The 19,727-nt window shown below is 46.8% G+C and overlaps 2 protein-coding genes and 1 long non-coding RNA gene across 12 annotated transcripts in view; 2 read left to right on the top strand and 1 right to left on the bottom strand.

Annotated features, from left to right (window-relative positions):
- LOC144155559 (uncharacterized) overlaps positions 1-16,286 on the top strand; it is a 47,045-nt gene extending 30,759 nt beyond the window's left edge. For 2 of the 3 annotated variants that reach the window (XM_077687079.1, XM_077687077.1), the window contains exons 11-16: positions 3,038-3,230; positions 5,650-5,757; positions 6,030-6,453; positions 9,391-9,500; positions 10,920-11,054; positions 15,094-16,286. In XM_077687079.1, the coding sequence (XP_077543205.1) occupies positions 3,038-3,230; positions 5,650-5,757; positions 6,030-6,453; positions 9,391-9,500; positions 10,920-11,054; positions 15,094-15,138 (1,015 nt within the window). In that variant the 3' untranslated portion in view covers positions 15,139-16,286. The remainder of the gene's footprint in view (positions 1-3,037; positions 3,231-5,649; positions 5,758-6,029; positions 6,454-9,390; positions 9,501-10,919; positions 11,055-15,093) is intronic. The other variant, XM_077687078.1, reaches the window with a different exon arrangement.
- Positions 15,142-16,286, top strand: LOC144155568 (uncharacterized). Its single transcript, XR_013319592.1, has 2 exons — positions 15,142-15,276; positions 15,702-16,286. It is a non-coding gene; the product is annotated as an uncharacterized LOC144155568 (long non-coding RNA).
- Positions 16,287-16,851: 565 nt separating this feature from the next.
- Positions 16,852-19,727, bottom strand: part of LOC144155562 (uncharacterized) — a 44,511-nt gene continuing 41,635 nt past the window's right edge. For 4 of the 8 annotated variants that reach the window (XM_077687088.1, XM_077687085.1, XM_077687086.1 and 1 more), the window contains exon 16: positions 16,853-17,783. In XM_077687088.1, the coding sequence (XP_077543214.1) occupies positions 17,663-17,783 (121 nt within the window). In that variant the 3' untranslated portion in view covers positions 16,853-17,662. Of the gene's footprint in view, positions 17,784-19,727 lie in introns of all 8 variants that reach the window. The other 4 variants (XM_077687089.1, XM_077687090.1, XM_077687082.1 and 1 more) reach the window with 3 other exon arrangements.

The following is a 19,727-nucleotide window of genomic DNA, read 5'->3' as shown; positions in this document are numbered from 1 at the left end:
TAATTATCGCACCCCCTGAAATTTTTTCTGAAATAAAGTGCAAGGATTATGTCAGTAAATAATGTACATCAAACAAAAATACCAGTGACAACGATATATCGAACTCCAAATGCCGCAGAAGAGACCCCCAAGTTGGCTTTTCCCTCGGGGCGAAGGAGAAATCCCGCTGGCACACCTCTAAAAGTGGCTTAGACTGGCCGCTCATGGGAAGCGGGTGATTATCCCGGCCTGCCCGCCATGCTTTTTTTTCGTTCGTTGTGTTTGCGTCGTTCACACTTTGTGTGCTTTTTGGAAGTGTAGCTCTGGTGGCAGCACTGGTGTCACTGAGGAGAGGTGCATTTAGTTTCTCTAGTGAGTGCAAAGTGGCCAAGTTTGCCTTTCACTGTGAAGCTGGCGATAGTAAATCAAGTAGAACTTGGTGAGAAGTCAGGCTCTCCCTCCCCCCGTCAGGCACGAGATTCCCGAGAACACCTTGTAAAAGTAGGTTCTGGGCAGATGTTGCTGAAGAAACCGTCCGAAATGACTTCAAATCTGCCAGCTTGTGCGTGCCGGCAATGACTGAAAAGCTTGAGTGCAACAAAGCCACCACTGGTGTTGCCAAAATGTGGAGTGAGCTGTCGGAATTTCGGGATGCCGTTGCCGGATCAATGGTCGGCGAGTTTGTGAGTGGATGATGGTGTCACGACCATGGGGCCGACATTGTACCGAGCACAAGTGAAAGCGCGTGCAATGAGGAAAGCAACGACGAACCTTTGCCTGCAAAATCTGAAGTGATTGGTCCACTCGCACGAGTCCGGCGCTTCGCAAATGTGGAAAATTGCGGCCTCGGCTGCTCCGACCCTTTAGACAATGTGGAGGAGTGCGTGTTGTCTCGGGCAGTGCGGTTGTTCAAGATATGGGACTATTTTGCACAAAAGTGAGGCAGTTTCACCAATAAAGTGTTTTTAAAAATGCTATGTGCTTTTATGACGTCCAGTTTCTTAGCTTGCTTATATCAAATTATCCCCGATATCAAACCGATGGCAGTTTTTTTTTTTTTTTTTTTTTTTTTTTCTTCCCGCGGGTTTGATATAACCGGGTTTGACTATATCCTTGTGCAATGCCAGAGGTTTGGTTCCCCCCACCCTAGATTTAGGTGGAAAATAGGGGGTGCGGCCATTACACAGTGAAATGGATATTGTGTTTTTGTGCGTGTGCAAACAATTTTGATGGTACTTGCTTTTATTAATTCTGGGACTTGCACTGAGAGCAACTGATGGGGATGGATGTGGTTAGCATGCCAGGCCCAACTTTCTGGCTGGCATCGGTGACTGCAGCTGAAGCGCCAAGTCCTTGCACGGCCAATCGTCAACATTGGGAAAAGGAATAAATCTCATTAACCCTTTCAGCCCTAGTGTCATCATTTGACAACACAACAGCACCTTAAGAACAGAACCAAAACTGCTTGTTTTCTGGGCAAGAGGTCCCCAAGGATGGCCTCGTGCAGACATCACCACTGTTGCATTTGCACGTAGCTGAGAGCCATGGAAAAGAAGCTTCAGTGGACACAGGGTACAGTGAGCGTACATGTTCACTGAGGGTACATGTTCACTGTAATTTTGGGCCAAAAGGAAAAAAGGAGGGAGACCAAGGACAGCATGACCACCTACAACGAGATCGTGAAGTGGTGCAGACTGAGTAGACGAAAGGTACCGCCACCCCACCCGGGCCTGACTCGAAAGGAAGCGGTGATATACCGGTAACTGCAGACGGGGGTTCACTCCTCACCCCGGTGCTGATGAGGCACATGTGCCCGAGCGTGTACGAAAGTGACTTGTGCCGTGTGTGCCAAAAGGAGAGAGCCACCGCCGCTCACATCCTCTGGGACTGTGTCAAGAACCCGCTCGAAGTGTCGACAGAGACTGTGATCCCGCCGCATCTCGAAGTCGCAGGGGGAAGCTACGACCAGGAACAGCAGACCAAGGTCGTCCAGCAGATCTTGGCGGCCCTCGAACAGCAGCGACCGAGCGAAACCCACGAAAGGTTACCGCCCCAACAAAGGGGCAGGCGAAGCCGGCCGAAGGAAATAGCGAGGCCAGAGCGGAAGTGGAGGGACAAGAAGTCGAGAAGACGTCACGGCCGCGTCGCGGAAAGACCCCCCGCGCGAGGGGGATCTAACCGAGCTGCAGGCACTTTAATGAAGTTCCCTCTCTCGTTCACCTCTGAAAGCCTTCTTACACGTGCACGCATGTTGGTGGTTAGTGGCTGACTCGCTGAGCAATTGTCAGGAGCTAAACGAACATGCGTAGAAATTGTGGCGGACTCTTGTGCTAAACGTCTTTTTAAAGGGGTGGATAGCAGGGGAAAAAAATCCTGATGTTGAGCTTGTTAATATATCCAGGGTTAGCCCACTTAAAATAAACCCGGTCAAAAAGAAATATTTGGCATGCTGAAAAAATTTTACGATTTGTTCCTATTCAAATTTTTAATCTGATGTGAGTTAATATTTATTGGATGGCTTTAATGCCTGCACAGGTATAACAGATAAGGTGCGCCCAAAAGTGCATTATATTACGGCAAGTGTGCACCTCAAATGCTTGAAGGCCAAACCAACAAGGCTCATAAGCTTAAGTCTGCCTGTGATAAAGACGGCAAGTGTGCACCTCAAATGCTGGAAGGCCAAACCTTGTTGGCTGATAAGCTAAAGTCTGCCTGTGATTAACACTTGGCCCTACCTGGTGTTGCACTGGAAATTATATGGCACCAGTGTGCAGACTTTTTTTTTCTTCCTTTTTTTTTTCCCCCACCTTCCTTCTCTTTGTTTTTCTTTTGGCCCTGTCGAAATTTAGTTATGAAGGCAGCTGCTATCACCCAAACGCCCTTCTCACAGTGTCTGCATGCAGAATTCGTTGGTCCTCTTGGATGCAGTTGTGTTCGACCTTTGTACATTGGTGGTCCATACTTGCTTGCAAGGACGATATAGAGGACTTGGCCAATGCCCGATTCCCACCTGCTGAGCAAGTGGTGGTAAGCCGGTGGTGTACATGTTCTCGTGCAGGCCATTTTCCGCCAGAGAAGAGGATGAGCGGAAGTTAAGTCCGCCGAAAAATCCCAAGAGCCGCATACTGTTTGTGCGGAACCTTGTACGGCCTTTCACCCTCAATCAACTGAAGCAGTTGCTTCAAGAATTTGGAGAGACCGTTGATTCTGAGTTCTGGATTGACAAGATCAAGTCCAAGTGTTTTGTAACGGTGAGTCCTTTGCCCATTTCTAAAATAATTTTATCTAATAGTACACGTAAAAAGAGTGCTAACTGCTAAACACTAATGTGGGTGATGTAAACAGCGTGTGAAGATTGGTGTTTTCATAACTGAAAGTGAAAAAAAAGGTGGCAATTACCGGCGGCCGGACGTGACATAGGTGATGGAATGGAAGCAAGCGTGTCAGTGCCAGCATTTGCTCGCAGCAGCCTCCATATGTGCGTGGTAGTGTCGTGTTTCACACTGTTATTTCCACAGAAGAATTTCGACTAACATTTTGCTGTGGCCAATGGAGTTGGATGCAATTCCCTCATTGCATCGCTATCAACCGAGATGAAGTAGTTACGTTTAACAAGATGGCAAGTTGGGCGAGTTGGTGCTGATTCATATCGACAACAGGCGCGGAAAGACGTAGACTAAGAAAGAAATACACGCGTCGTCCTGTGTCGTCCTAGCGCGTCGTCCTGTGTATTTCTTTCTTAGTCTACGTCTTTCTGCGCCTGTTGTCGATATGAGATGAAGTAGATCATCGGCAGTTATTTATGCATTAGACTACTTGTTGGAGTAGCAGTCCTTGGCATTGCGAGTAAAGATGCTGCTTGATCCAGATTTACAAAGCTGTTTGCTCGTATGATATCAAAAAGCAGCTTTAGTTAGCCGGCACCTTGGTTATAATCTCTCTCTCTCTCTCTCTCTCTCTCTCTCTCTCTTTTTTTTTTTTTTTTTTTCGGAAACAAATTGTGCAGGGCAGGAATCTGTGACAAACAATTTTTGCTGTGTGTTTACAGGCAGACAGCTTTGTGAATATTTGCCCAATAACTTTCGCCTTGTTGCACATTGAGGATCGAATTGTAAAATCATCTTGGAACCGCATGTTAGCTCTCATAGTTTTCTAGCAGATGCACTAAAACGTGAAAAATTACCCATCTGCCACGGTTTGCTGCTTTCACCAGGGACATGTGCAGTTGGTAATTTTTACTTTCAGGTAAACTAGATCTAACAACTCTACAAAACTAAATACTTTATTTTGTGATGCAAAAATATAGTTTATAGTTTAAGAGAGGAACTGTTTCGTTAGCCCTTGCACTTAATGACGACTGACGATCTTTGCACAGATATATTTGTCACCACGAGCGAGGTTGGTTCAGTTTCACCTAGCAAGTGAAAAAGTAGCGCAAATGGTTATACCGGCGTGTAGAACAACTTAAGTTACGTCGTCAAACTTTTTGAAATGTCTAAGGGATGGAGGTCGTCAAACCCAAACACAGAAAATATTGCTCTTGGAAGTGCAATGGTCAAGGATTTATGAATCTTTTCTTCCTGTTACAGATAGAGTAGGAATGATAAATGTGCAGGCAAGCGCGTTAAATGTTATTTTTAAATAAAAAAGTTTTTGCTAACTCCAGAAGCACCTCTTTTGCTGCATTTAAAAATTGCGGACATTGCAGCCTATGCGGTTAGTTTTAAAACATGATGCCGACAGCGCTCCTGGTGAATGCATCCCTGCACCTGATCGTGCGTCGGGCCAGTCGCCATAGAAGTGCGAACTCCACGGGACAGGTTCTTTCTTCTCCGTCGCAGTCTATTCGGAACTTGTTTTGGCGACACACATTGGCTGTTATTGTGCTATGTGGGTATCGGGCTTAGAACTTCGTTATTGGGAATTTTAGAACATAAGCAAATTATTTGGGCCAAATTTGGGAATGAAAAATTTGAGTGCAGTTGGCCTTTAAATGCCCCATTGTGCAAAAAATTGCTCTGTTTTAGTTCTGTTCTGGTACAGAAAGTGGCTACTGGAGAAAATAAAAAACACATTTTAGTTCATACGCGACTTCAGCCCATCTCACCAGGGTAGGAGCTGAGTGCGTTGCCACCACATGCGTTGGCAGTGGTGGAACAAAAGTTATAATTGCGCATGCTGCATGACACGTGAACGTGACTAACCGTTGATTGGAACAGGGGCACCACAGCTGTGCAGAACTCTCGATTCTGAGGAAGCTGTGAAGTGTTAGCGGTCTGCTTGTTGCATTAACTTGCACCAAAGACGAGGAAACGAAAGTGAATAAAGAAATGCAAACATAAGGCAGCAATGAAGGAGGGAAAAGGTTTGGGCGTGTTGGTTTGTAGTCGCACAGATAACAAGTGCTGTAAAAAACAAACAGGTCGAGGCGTGGACGGGACAAGCACTTATCCCGTCCATGCCTCGTCCTGTTTGTTTTTTACAGCGCTTGTTTTCTGTGGGAAGAATGAAGGAGCCTTTCAAAATGATTTATTAGGCGAAGAAACTAAAGTGCAAAGAGAGAGACTGCAATACAGTGGAGCAGTAAAGCATGTGCCCAGAAGTTTTTGTACTTGTTAATTGTTGTGGATGGCTTTTTACATTTGGGGATATTTTTGCACCATATTTCAGTATGTCACTGAGGAGGATGCAGTCAAAGCACGGGAGGCTCTGCATAACCTACGGTGGCCACTTTGCAACCCAAAAATTTTGCACGTGGACTTCTCTTCGCCTGAAGAGGTAAGCAGATTTACTGATGCACTGATCCTGGTACCGCATTGATAAAAAAATTTAATGTGCTGAAATTTTTGGTGGCTCCAAAATAAAATGCAGCATCTAACCCCCAGTCGCATTTCATTAATGGAACAGAAAGAACAGCTGCATGCCAGTAGTTGTCCGTAATATTCTGGATAAATCTGTGCTCACAACAGTTGTACCAGCAAGTGCTTGTTTTTCCCCAGAGGCTTACTGTACTAACTGAGGGCATGCCTGGGTATGTGTGCACCGCACAGATGGAGCGCCAAAAGGAGCCCCCGCCTCCACGGCCCCCAGCAGTCCCGGACCGAACCCAGCCTGGTTTCCACCGCACGGTCGAGGTTGAGACGCGCTTGCCCGCTGGCCGGGAGATGCTGCGGGACCCACGAGCAGAGCCTCTGCGTGACCCTCGGGGAGAGCCTCGGGACCCCCGGGGGGAGCCCAGGGACCCTAGGGAACCTAGGGACCCCAGGGATCCCCGGAGCACGGGTGGAGGAGCCCCAGCCCGTATAGAGCCGTCCATGGACCGGGCGGGGGCCAGCAGGCGACCGCCGCCGATGCGGGAGTGGGACAGGGACAAGCTGCGCCAGGAGACGCCGCCACCGGCCCCAGCCGAGCGGCCCGCCGCCCCACCCCGGAACAAGTCGCCCGTAGAAAAGCGGGAGCGCCGAGAAAAGAAAGGTACCCCAGGCTGCTGGCTGCTTAGTCGCAAATACCTGCTGCCTAGCAGAGACTTTTTTGAGCCATCAATCAAAACAATCATGTCAGATTTATGGTTCGGGGAGCTGTTGCCACACACGTACGGAGCCAATTTTAACATGAAAATTGCACGCGAGTAGTAATAATTTATTTATGTGAACTGAAGTTGAATGCAAAAAGCAAGGTGGCTAAACATAGCAATGTTACTCAAATTACGATCTGGGTGAACGTGTGCGTCAGGGATTGTGGGGTGCAATGATCCATCACCTTGCATTGAGCAATTTTTGCCATGACTCTACACTCGTTCGTACAACACAGTCTGGGATTAGAAAATGTTATTTTCAGCGTTCAAATATAATCAAGAATGTAGCATTTTACTGTTTGATATTGTTGAGGGCACATTACGTTGTCTATTTTGGCAATGCTGTAAGAATGACTGTTTCGCATGAAGTAGAAGAGTGGGCTTTGCTAATATTAAAATGTTGTGATTGTGTAAAGTATACGTTCTGTTTTCAGATAGCTCATTTTATGCTTGTGATGCACTGATATAACCTTTTGACACTGAACAGCCGCAAGTACTAAGTAGTAGCTTCAGTAAGGTTATGACACCCAGAAATCAGCCGAAAGTCTATTGGAATATACAGTCAAACCCGACTATATCGAACCCGTTTACATCGAATTATCCCATATATCGAACAATTATTGTGCACTATAATGTTACCGGGAGAATATATAGCAAAAAGTACGGCTACATCGAACAAAAAAGGCAGCCGCAACCTATATATCGAACTTCGGCAGCGCAAGATTGCCCCCGAAGTTGGCTTTCCCGCGCGGCAGCTGGGCGAGCTGCCTACGCCTCCTCCCCCAGTTTGAAAAGTCACTTAGCCCAAGCGCTCGCGCTCTCGCTCGCTCTGGCAGCCACCCCCTGGAAATAGTGGTTGGACCACACTCTCCCGCTGTCTCGCCAGTCTCGCGCGGCGGGCTCTCTCTCCCCTCGCTTCTACGCATGCTTCCCTTTTCGTGTTTTCGCGGTTGACGACGCATCGGTACGCCTTGTTCATCTGTGTTCAACTGTGAGGACTCGACGAGTTCCGCCCCACCCCCATGTTCCGATGCTCTTCACGCGCTGAGCGTTCTTCGCCGCCACTGCACGGCAATAGAAGGCTGTGGGCTCAGCTGTTTCGAGTCACTTGACAATGTTGAAAAGTGTGTGCTCAACAATGCTTCGAAAATGATGAAGCAAAAGAAGATCGGAGACTATTTCTCGCGCTAGTGTGCCCGCGGAGCATGTATCTTGCAAGTAAACAACAGTTAGTGATGAGGTACGTTCTGTGCATTGTCAAATTCTTTAAACATTATATATCGAATTATATGATATATCGAACTAATGACCGTTTTTTGCGAGTTCGATATATCCGGGTTTGACTGTAATATCAAAGAAAGACCATGCCTCAGTCTTCACTTTGGGGACAGTTATGCATTAGGTGTACATTAAGTATAGGTACCCTAGTAGAGTATAGTGAACTTCGTGGTACACTCGACGTAAAAGTAGTGCTTCTGCTATCTGAAGGCCTGCACCCAGATGCACCAAATCAATTGGCAAAGGTCTATGAGATTGTCTCCAAGCAAGGACACCAAGGGCTATGCTGCTAGTGCAGTTTGAAAATCATGAAGTCTTCGTAAACTGTAGAGCCGATTTCTCAAAAGTGCGTTTTAGGAGTTCTTCTTGCTTGTGGAAGGGCAACCACTCAGCAACCACTGGGCCTATTTTGACTCTGTCTTTTATTTCAACCCTTGAAGAGCTCTGCAGGGCATGACAGTCTCGGATTTTCATTTTAGGGCCTTGTTATTTTTTATGTGATATTTACGGCCGAGTCAGTTGTGTCCTCCGGGTATGGGTGAAAATAATGATTTCTATAAAAAAAAAATGAAGGGTGATAAAAAAAATTCTAAGACTGTCATGCCCTGTAGTGTACTTTTTACTGCAGTTGAAAAGTATTTGGAACTGTCTACCGTGTGTCGATACCCTGCTAGGCTTTCCACGAGCAGGCAACCTGTAAACTGTAACACAAAAACTACTGAAGGTATCATATGAAATTTTAAATTTCTCTATTTGGAGTGTTTTATGGTGTGGTTGCCAAAAAACAAAGTTCACTCCTATCTCCATTTTTCCCCCCTTAAAATTCCCTTGTTCACCACTGCGAAGCCCCTCACACAGGGTGCACGAGACCTTTGAGCTTGTAGATAACCTGCCTGCACCGAATGAAAGATGTGCACGTCTTTTTCATTGCTGTAATGTGGAACTAGGTTCCTTTTCTTCATAAACTTCACGAGCATCTTTGTATGTATTTTGGTTTTGCGATGCTGTGGGCTGGGCTTTGGGTGTGCATTAAATACGAGTAATAACTTTCGTTATGGCCTGAATGGACTGGGTCCTGTTTGAAAAGTCTTCGTGAAAGGTATTGATGACACGGTCTCTCTGGAAGTTCCAATGTCATACGGCAGGTATGGTGATAAGTGGTCCATGAACTCTACTATTGTGTCTTGTTTTGGAAGACTGCTCTGTTCTTGGTTCATGAAGTTCTTAAGAAGTGTGTCGGTGGGAATGGAAGCATATTGGAGACAAAATGAAGGTGACTGTAAGCCTAGGGGTCGACTGAAAGTTGCAGTGGTAAAGCTCTTCATAGCCTCCGCTCTTGAGGTGCACACCTCTCTTGGGTAGTTGGAATTGAAAGCGTGGCACCTTGCTGTGCATGGTCATTTTTTTTTTACTCCCCATGGTCAGTTTGTTTTCATAGCCTGTGAGTGTGCAGCAGTCTAAGACTACTGCACATGTGCAGCATTGGGGAGCAAAATTTGCATGTACTATTTTGGCAAGTTCTGCTGGCTCCTCATGTTCCCCTGGTGGTTATTGTGCAGTAGCCAAGCGCAAGCCTGAGGAAGACACACCTGCCAAGTTGCTAGATGATCTGTTCCGCAAGACCAAGGCCACCCCTTGCATCTACTGGCTTCCTCTCACAGAAGAACAGGTATGGGCCAATTAGGATGGTTAACTGCATAAATGCTCCAGATTTGATTAAATTTTGTCCACAAATACCAAAAATAGCTTTCCTTGCCACGTCCCTGCTTAAAATAAAAGCTCGTTAATGCAAGCTTGAAGGGGACCATAAATTGGCGGGCGGAATAATGGATGGCCGTTGCACTGTGCTGCATAATCGGAACCCAAAGGAACATCTGGGTGTGTTACCGCAAGTCACGTGCTATGTGGCAATTAAATTCAGGTATTTAAAAAATGGAGCCCTGTAACGGCATGCATCGAAGTGCTGGCATGCTGGCTTTATCAGTGCACTTTGCCCCTCGTGCATGCCTGTTTGTGCTTCTCTCTGGTACTAAATTTGATGTGGTTTTGCAACACATTTTACTCGTCATGGGCTGACTTCTATCTCCAAGGAGCGGTGTAAGCCAGGGGCTGCTTGTTCGGATTATCAAGTTTTTCCCCGTTGAAATACAGTGTTGCGCCAGGACGCCGGGATGTGGGCGTCAGTTCAAATTAACTTTAAGGGGGGGGGGGACATGGCTCTTAAAACAACTTTTTTAAAATTTGAAGTAAGCGCTGTGAAACTTGTCAAAATGTGCCAATATTTTGTGAATCAGTCAATTAATTCCCAAGATAATTAGAGATAATTAGCCATTTTGGAGGAACAATAGACAGAATAGTGTCATTCATTAAACTGTAATCTTTATATTTTCCAATACTATGAACCCTGGTGAATGCAATAAGAGAACCGGTTTTTTGATGCGCCGCTTGGAACTAGTTTTACAGCTCATGAACCTTGGTGGCACCAATGGCAAGGAACCATCCCGAACGCCCATTTCAAACACTAATCCGATTGCCTCTTTGTGCACATTCTCAGATAATTCACATTCAGCGACATGTCGCTTTCCATTTGTTACTTTTGTGAGGAAAGAAATGGTCAGTTTTCTTTTTTGTTAGTAAAATTATCGCACCCACTCCTATAGTTCATATCACAAGCTAGCTGCACCGCAGTGGAGGCTACATTGTTATCAATAGTGGGCCCACTGAGGGCGCCTAAAGGGGTCCTGAAAGGACACCCCTTCTCCCCTCTCGGCAAGTGGCACCGCACGGCCCCGGCGCCTTTTGTCGCTTCCTTCGCGGTGAGTTAGGCGCCCTGAGGGGGACAACAATGTAGCCTCCACAGTGCTGCAGCTAGCTTGTGATATGAACTATAGACACTGGTTTGTTTCTAAGAGTTTTTAAGGCCAAATATTTCTTTATAATTTGGAGCCTCAAGTTTGAGGCTCTATGTTAGCCACACTTATCTGTTCCTCAGACAATGGAGTAGGGTGAGCCTCAAGTTTGAGGCATTGTCTCCCACACTTCTGCTCCTCGTTCAATGGTGTATGGTTGGTTGTTTGTGTGTGTACAGGTAGCGCACAAGGAAGAAGAACGCAAACAGCGGCGGCAGGAACGGGAGCGCCGACGACAGCAGCAGCAGCTGCAGGAGGAAGAGGAGCGTCGCAAGCGGGCTCTTGCGCGTGATGTGGCTGCCAAGTCAAGACAGGCAAGAAAAGCTTGGTGCTGCTACTCGGGGCAGTCTAATCTTAAAGGTGTCTAGTCTTACAAAGCTGGGGGGGAAAAAAAACTTTAAAAAACAGCTGGTTTGTATGAAAGGCCATCTAATTTGGGGATTTCGAGTGCTGGCACAGTTGATACTGAGGCTCTGAGGAGGCAAAATGTCTATGCATCTTCTTGCTTGGTTGTGAACTAAGTCAGCATGCCATGCCATGTCAGACCCATTGTTCTTTTTTGCATGTAGCAGACGAAATCTCATTAAGCTGGTAACAGGGACCTTCGCTTCATTTAGCTCATTGTCGCATGCAATTCCTTGGCCGGGCGATCACTGGGCTAGCAAAATCCCCGTGCTCAGCAGTGCACATCAAATGTCACTAAACTACGGCACTGTGTTTACTGACGCCGTAATCAAAGTGAAACCTGAGGGAGTTGGTGCCTATGTGTCCTTGGGACTGATAAGCCTGCCGGGCAGCGCATCAGTTATCCTCATTTAGCTCTGAGCTGCCAGACTTGGTAAACAAAACCAGAACCAGTGGCAGTGAAGCACTTGTAAATCTAACTTGCTGCTTCCTGTCAACTGTGCAGTTGAAGGGAACCCAATTCAGCTCAAGTACGTGCATGCATAATGTTTATGAACGTTGGTGTGCAAAGCCGTTATTTACCATGCTTTGCCTGACCTTGCGGCTAGCAGACACACACAGCCCACCTGCGCCGGTGGGTTGGTGCCTGCACTGCCCTTTGATTGAGCAGCCGTACCGAGCTCGTACATGGATGCCGCCTTATTGTGACATTTACTGGTGTTGGTGGGTTAAAGGGGCCCTGCAGCACTTATCCCTGACCATTCGGAATGTATTTTGGGGTAAAGTCTATTGTCCCAGCAATCTCCTCCCACAAGAAATTATGAAAATCCGTTCACTATCACCGAAACTACGCGTGATGAGAAATCGCGCATAATTGTTCCCTCTCAACTCGACCGCGGACAACGCGACGAAAGCTGCGCGCTCTCTTTCAGAGAGTGGGGCGGTTCACGGCGTTTTCTTCTGCAGCCTTCGATATGTCACACGCCGGGGAGTTTTCTCCTTTTCTCCGCAGCGTAGAGGGGTCTATTTCTGGTCTGGTGCCACAGAAAAGCAGGCATGGCTGCCTGCTCGCAAGCGCGTGCTCGGGCTGATAGGGCGTTTTTGAAGCAATAAGCATTTGTTGTCGAGTAATCTGATTGAAAGGGAAGTATTGAGCTCATCACTCAAACTCTGTGCGCACTCAAAACACAAAAGAAACGGCAAAACTGTGCGTACAGGTTCAGGCATAGGACAGGTTCGTATATAGCGCTGACGACGGCGGATCGTCACAGGAAATGCGAGAAATAAGCCGCAAAGTTTACCAGTGATAGCCACGCGGACAGCCATGGCCTTAGGCCGTGCCGGGGGTGCATAATGAGGAAAATAGAAGCGAGCGCGGTTGGTTTTTTCGCATCTTTAAGAGCGATTTGCGCGCTCACCGCTTCACATGCACGTGTAATATTTGGTTCAGGTATTCCTGGCAGTGTAAACTTAAGCGTTGCACAGGTTTACTTGCACTGCTCATAAAGTGTTGCAGGGTCCCTTTAAGGGGGGACGTGGCTATCAAAATCAACTTTTTTATTTCTTTGTGGATTTCGATGAAAATTAGCACAGCAACTGGAAATCCTTCTGTGATAACACCATAAAGATTTTAAACTAATATTTTAAAAACTCCTTTATTTATAGAATTTTCTTCCTCTTCCACTTGTACCGAGCTTGAGCGGCTTAAAGAACATGATTGAAATCTTGTTCGAAGTGCTTTGCATTCCCAAATAAACAAACGAGGTTGTGACAGTCTTAGAAGTTGTTTTTACAACACAATGTTTTTTATTTTTTAGAGGTTCATGTACACCACCCATGTCGACTGAACGAGTACTTGAATAAGAAAAATCACAAAAAATAAATCTGGAAAACCAAGAGTGCCACGACCTTAACTGTTCATCAAGGAATGTAATTCAAAAAACGATATCAAAATAGACCCAGCTATCACGAAGGAATCCCTGGAACAAGCGACACTGGTGGCAAAAAAAAAAAAAAACTTTTGAGAAAACAGTTTCCGAAGTTGCAATAGCATTTATCAAAAAGTCGCTTTTGAACATAGGGCTTCTGGAAGGCCTTGCCTTGAAATTGGAGTGCCTTTTACAGCTTTTTTCTTTCCACGAAACGTCATATTCAGCTCCTCTGCGAAGAGTACATAGCCCGTTTGCAGACCAAATGGAGGGGGAGATGGCTTTCAATGCAAAGTAGGTTAGCTGGTTGGCTGTATCGCACTGGACAACTTCCCTTTGTAGTGTTATCACCATGGCAACAAGTGAAGCACTCTTTTTTTTTTTTTTTTTTTACTTAAATTTGAAAATGCCTTTTGGCTTCTTTTATGTTTCATAATCTTGCCTGGAGCAGCAACTTAGTTCTCATACGTGCAGGTGTACATTGCCAAAAGTTTGCACACCACAAGGATGCAAATGAGCTACTTCGAAGCTTGGTAAAATAGTCTGCATAACTCCAACTTCAATGCAAGAGCATTTTCTTACTACTTTTTGACATTCAAGGCATCCAATATTTTTCGTGCAGCACAGCCAGTGTGCCCAAGCCATAGATGTATGCATCGGTATCAGTAATTTTCCTAAAAAATTCACTGTTAAATGCTGCAACAGTAGGGTACATTTTTAACGCAGAGAACATATTTTTATTCCTATATTTCTAACTCAAACCTGTTCGTATGATTATTAGAAGTGCACGGGAAACGTTGCGCAAGAAAGGTGATATGGCTTGCGCGCATCGCAGCGTACGCTTACCGCGACATATCGTACTTTGATTGTCCCTGATATGGCTGGTCAGGTTGTTTTTAAGAATAAATGTAATGTTGTAGGCATTAATTACAACTACTGGCATTCAATCGTAACCGGTTGCGCAGTCGGGTGATGCTCCAATGCGCAGCGGCTATGCCGTGCGTGCCGCAGCGTTTGACGCGTCGACCATTCCTTTCCTAAGGCTAGCGAGCCCACAGTCATACATAGCAATAACTAAGCTTGTAAGCATCGCAAATCCAACTAAAAGTTCACTTCGCGAACCGCTATCACAAGCGCGCACCCCGCGTGTCACCCTCCGGGATCTGGCGACGGTAGAGTCACGCGCATCAAGAAGCGTTCGATGACCTCCGCCTTTCGAGCCACACAACTTCTCGTAATCTGGCTCGTAATCTCTGGCATTCCCATCGCGATAGCGTCTGTGTTGAATACCACAGACTGAACAGAAACTTGGTCGAGCGAAGCAGCGAAAATGAACTCAAAAATGCGCACTTCACAGTTCAGGCGGCCACCATCTTGTGTGCCACTGCGACACCCAATCAGGAGGGTCGTTTTAGCACGGCCCCGACCTGAGGGCCAATAGCGCTTCAGCATCTATTTCTAGCTTCATTTGTGTGTCGTTTCTTTTCTGCTGTTTGTGCATTTGTGAATTGAGAGGGGAAAAGACGAGTGTGAAACTGCCAAGGCCAAGCGAAATGAACAGTAGTACGAGGCGGTGATGGCAAAAAGGTGGGAAAGGTGGCACAAAGGTGTTCTGCCGGCCCCGTGCACTTCAACTTCTCGCGGTTGGCACATTGACATCCTGCTGCCGCGTGGGGCCGTTGAAGGTTAACTCCCGCCCACCAGTACTCGCTTGCTTGCTTGGGCCTGTTCATTAATTAAGTGGTCTGGCCTGCCTGTAGACCTTTGCAGCGGCGAAGAGGTGTAAAAGGTGGGGAAAACGCCTGTTTATCCCAAGTGGACCGTGTGCACCCGAGCGTTGTATCTTTGGGGTTTTTAATGCATTGTTGCTATGGGGAGTTGGCCGGGACTGCGGTGATCTGTTGTTAAGAAGTGGGTCGTCGTAAGGCTGAGGACGTATCATCGGGGTTATCATTGGGGACGTATTATCGGCACTTGTCGCGAGATGCACTCACAGTAAACAAAATATTTTAATTTGCAGGATTCCCGCCGCAGCGGCAGCCGTAGCCCCGTAAGGCGGCGTTAACATGCCCTTGGCTCCAATGGGCTGCAAGAACCTGTAGGTAGGCAGGCGTGCCCTTTGCATAGGAATTGCAAGACATGGGCAGAGAGGCCTCCGGCATCGACTTCTACGCCCTTTGATCCCATCACCAGCATGGGCAAGGTAGTAATTGCTTTCTTGCGGCCCCACCCATTCCCCCAGTCCTCTTCTCTTTTAGTTCTTTTTCTTTCTTTCTTTTTCCCTATTTTATGTCCCTCTGGTCAGAGCTATGGGCCCACGTGTTTCTTGTTTCTGTTTTAAAGCTTTATTTGAAAATGTATGGTGACTGCTTATGTTATTTTTTTTTTTTTAGCTTTGTTGTTCTATTGGCCATGTTCAGGGTTGTTGTGTGACTATGTAGCAGACAGACAAAGGTAAGTATGGGCAGTGCAGGGCAGGCATGTAAACCAGAGGGACTAGCTTCCGTGCCCCCCTCCCTCCCCCTCCCATCCCATCTTGAAAAGAGGATTCCAGCCTTAGAGAAAAGCAAGCAGCCGCAGTTTGGACCGGTGGGGCACACGTGGCAACATGGCAGTGTCTTCTTGCAGATAAATGGGGAGAGGGCCCTTGGTCGGAGCGCTTGCGTGCGGGCCCTAGTTAGCTGCCGGCAAAACTTCCACGGGGTCGATGAGCCCAGGCAGGAACATGGCACCGTGCCCCCCAAATTGACCTGCCCGAAAGAGCAAACAAATGGCCAGCCTCTTCTGCTGCTGCTACCCTCGGCACCACATGGCACCATATCTTGCGGATGATGCTGCTCTTCTGGCAGAGAACTGTTGCGCCCTTCGTGCTACCAAGACTGTGGCGGCTGGTGGTGCAACACTGACTCGCACCGCTGGACTGTGAAGTTGAACTGCATCCCTTTCACGTGTCACTCGCATGTCAGCACCTAGTGTCATGGCGTACGTGACCCCATCGCATATGCACTGTTAATTCCCATCTGTTGACTGTGTTGCCGGCCACTTTTGTTTAGCTTGCCTGTAAGAAAACGCAGCTGTGTATATCTGTCATTGCTTCCACTAATGTTTCAAGCTACACTGTAAACGCCTTGTGGAACGCTTCGAAGAGACTTGTTGCAGTTCTTATTTGCCACCCAAAAAGGAGTGTGGTGGAATAAAACAGGTGGAACCCAGTTTATTGCTTCTGACTTGATCACAGAGTGGGATGTGCCTGGTTTCAATGAAAAACCTGCATGTATGCACATCACGGCTAGTACCTCGCCCTTCCTGTGTCAAGGAAGTTTCCACAGGCCTCCACACTGCACTTGAATCCCACTCCTAGTTTTTATGGCACATAGAACTGGGAGTGGGAACAAGGCAAGGTGTGCTATAAAGCTGGAGGGAAAAGATTTTGCTGCATCTGTGGTGATAGTAATGCGGCTGCATGTATTGTAAGTGTTTGACAACTTTTTTTATCACAAGCCATCGCCGAGTCGTATGCCAGGTGTGTGGCGACATACTTCTTTCTAAACAGCAGTAGTTAGAGGCATGCCTCAAGAACCTGTGGTCCCACAATGGCTGTGTCGTGGATACAAAAAGAATTGTGCGAAAAGACCAGGAAACACTTTGGTAAGGGTATCGAAGTGGGTTTCATCCCAACTTATTGAAAAGAATGTGTGCATACGTAGACCTAGTCTACCGATACCTTTATAAAAAAAGACCCCTCCTCCTCCTCCTCCTCTCTTTTGGTGGTGTTAACTTTGGTACACCATTTAGCAGCCCTGAGGGTGCTGTTGGGGAGAATTCACTGTCGTGCCAATGAAATTTTCGAAATGCAGGTGTGGCTAAAATTCAAAAATTTATTGGTCATTGGGAAGAGTACAAAATGCAGAAGTCGTTGTGCTCGTGTAAAAGGTGCTGTAGTGGTTAACAAGAACAATTTTTGTGCCTTTTCTTTTTTCCTCACAAACTTGTGATCATGAAGGCTGTAAGTGAAACGAGTGAAAAAAAAACGTATTTATGCCCATTTTCAAACTTCTGTGCTGAGGAACAGCAAATGAGCACCAGCTTGCTTGTCTATCCAAACTGTGTGCATCGTAAATATCTGCATTGATGCGCGTTTCTGTGCAGGAAAGGTAACAGGTCAGAAGTCAGAATGGCTGCATGTCCCCTCCACCTCATCCCAGATTGCTGTTCCTTCACCCCTAGACATTTTATGCAAGCACACCTGCCTGTAACCAGGTTATCAGGTGCCTATAAGTGGAGCTTCATAAAAATGGAAATTTCTGCATAGCTAACATGTATCAACACTATAGCGGCGGAGTTCAAAGTTGTAGACTGAAGCATGGCTGAGATTCTGAACACGCCAGCAGACAAAGTTTTGCGGCAGGTTGCTTTCCCTATGCACCGGGTAATCATGGGGTGTCATTCCTCTTTTATAGCGGCGCAGTGTCAGTTGCTGCCCAAGGACAGGTGTGTGTGGGTACTTGGCAGCCAGCGATGTCAACATCACGAATGCGACGAACAAGGACAGCCCGTGCAAATGCTGCTAGCTCTTTTATGCACACGTGCTAGTTCTGTGAAGTCAGCTGGTGCAGATTCAAGGCCTGGGCTGTGTCGCCTGGCAGTGCTTTGAGCTCTGTCTCGTGGGCAAACACTTGCCACAGCTGTTCAAGCTCCCGCTCCAACTTGCTGGAAAGGAAACAAAAGAGCAGACTGTATTTCACGAATAGCATCGTCTGCACAAAAAGCAGTTCATCAAACCTAAAATGGACTGTGTTCTAATAATACAAATTTGGGGTCTAAAATGTCAAAGCTACATGTGGACTGCATAAGTGCTGTGCATTAATTCACACCAGCTGCATGAAAGATGAGCTCAGCTCGCAATTGCTTGCTTGCCAACATTACAGGCTGCAAGCACGGCTCATCTAGAGTAATTTGCCCCAGTGATGCAATCTCTTGAAAAGTGCTTGAGCTCAGTGGTTGCTTGGCGCTTGTTGCAAACATCATAGGGTGCCTAAAATTGAGCAACCAATCCACTCTGTGAAGGGATAGGTCCATCTTCGATGAGTGGGAAATTATCATGTGCCTCTTTCCTTTTAAAGGAGCCATTATTCTTCACGACTAGTTTGTAGCTAAGTAGGTGTGTGTAAGTGGACTTTTTTTAAGCCCTACCTGACAGTGTGATGGCTAAGTACACTAATAATTGTACTGTAGCTCGGGCAGAATGGGAGTTCTGAATCTGGTATTGCTTGTCACTACAATTCCTAAGTAATGTAGTGTTGGGCCTGAGAGTAGTTGTTTAGCTGGTATTCGAACTGCATTTGTGGACATGGGGGGGATTTTTAGTGTGACAGCACTCCTCCCTGGACCCTAGGATTTCCTAAAAGGAAGTTCAGTTTCTAAGGGGCCACACAAACTGCTGGGAGGGCAACCTTAGGTTGCGTTTTGAGGTTTAATGTGGTAAGATGGCAAGTTGGGCTAGTTGGTGCAGATTAAGGTTCATGGTGAAAAAACGGCGCAAGGAACACTGGGACAAAAAGAAGAGTGGACAACGCACTGAGGAAGCTGAGTAGCATGGGTATCTGCTTTTTCAAGAAAAGTCGCCTCTTTAAGTTAGTTAAATTTGAAGTAGTTTTAAATGCAGAGCATTTCAGTAACTCGCGATGTCACCCGCGTTGACGTCCGTAGTCCGCACCGCACCCCTCCCTACTATATAAAAAAAAAATACTATCCGGCGCCCGGTTTCGATCCCTCGACCCTGCGGGCGGAACGCAATGTACATGGTGCTCTACCAACTGCGCCACAAAGCCGACACAGAATGGGACGCTATGAACGCACCTTATATCGTTGACTCATTCAAATTACTGCTGACGAGCGCTCTCTCGTCAGCAGTTGCCACAAGTGCAACAACATTAACGTAACGCAAACTAAACGTCGTGCGTCCCCGGAAATGCTCTGCATTTGATCGTGCCCCTCGCGAGGGGGATGTTTCACTGCGTCTTCTCTTGGTCGCGGGACCCGTGGCGCCATCTGGCGGAGGCGCGGCACAACTCGTAGCACTTTCTTTGAAAAAGCGCCTCGAAAGCGCGGCAAATATGAAATAGGGATGATGCACTTTTTTGATTCGTTGCGTAGGGTATATTTTTATTTCTGCTGAAAAGCCATTAAGAGGAAGGAGGAGGGAGTGTGTAGTGAAGCCCGCTTCTGGAAGCATGTATTGGTGACGTCGAACTGCTTTTCTGACATAGATTTCCCGTTTGTGGGGCTAACCTCTTCAGTATTCATTAAAGTTTTCTCTCTCTCTCTCTCTCTCATGGCTCTGCTTTTCATATTCAAATCGGAACCACTTGCACAAAGAGAGTTCGAATTTTTGAAAATGCCTTGGAGTTTTCTTCCATCATTAAAGAGTAGAAGTGTGCTGAAATCTCGGCCGTGAGTGTTTGTTGTGCGTTCGACCTGTATCTGAAAAACAACTGCTGTGGCTGGGAAATAATACCCAGTGACCTCAGCAGCACGACGCCTTAGCCACAGGGCCACAGCATTGTGTAGGTGTGTTCACTTCAAACTCGATTTGTGCAGTGACTGGCGTTGTAGATAGCGACGTACCCATGGCAGCCGGCACCAACGGGAGCC

This window comes from Haemaphysalis longicornis, unplaced genomic scaffold (genome assembly GCF_048455015.1).
Source record: "Haemaphysalis longicornis isolate Haplotype H1 unplaced genomic scaffold, Haemaphysalis longicornis Haplotype H1 scaffold_1, whole genome shotgun sequence".
Taxonomy (NCBI): Eukaryota; Metazoa; Arthropoda; class Arachnida; order Ixodida; family Ixodidae; genus Haemaphysalis; species Haemaphysalis longicornis.
The sequence above is the reverse complement of the archived record's forward strand: the minus strand, read 5'-3'. Positions and strand labels throughout refer to the sequence as shown.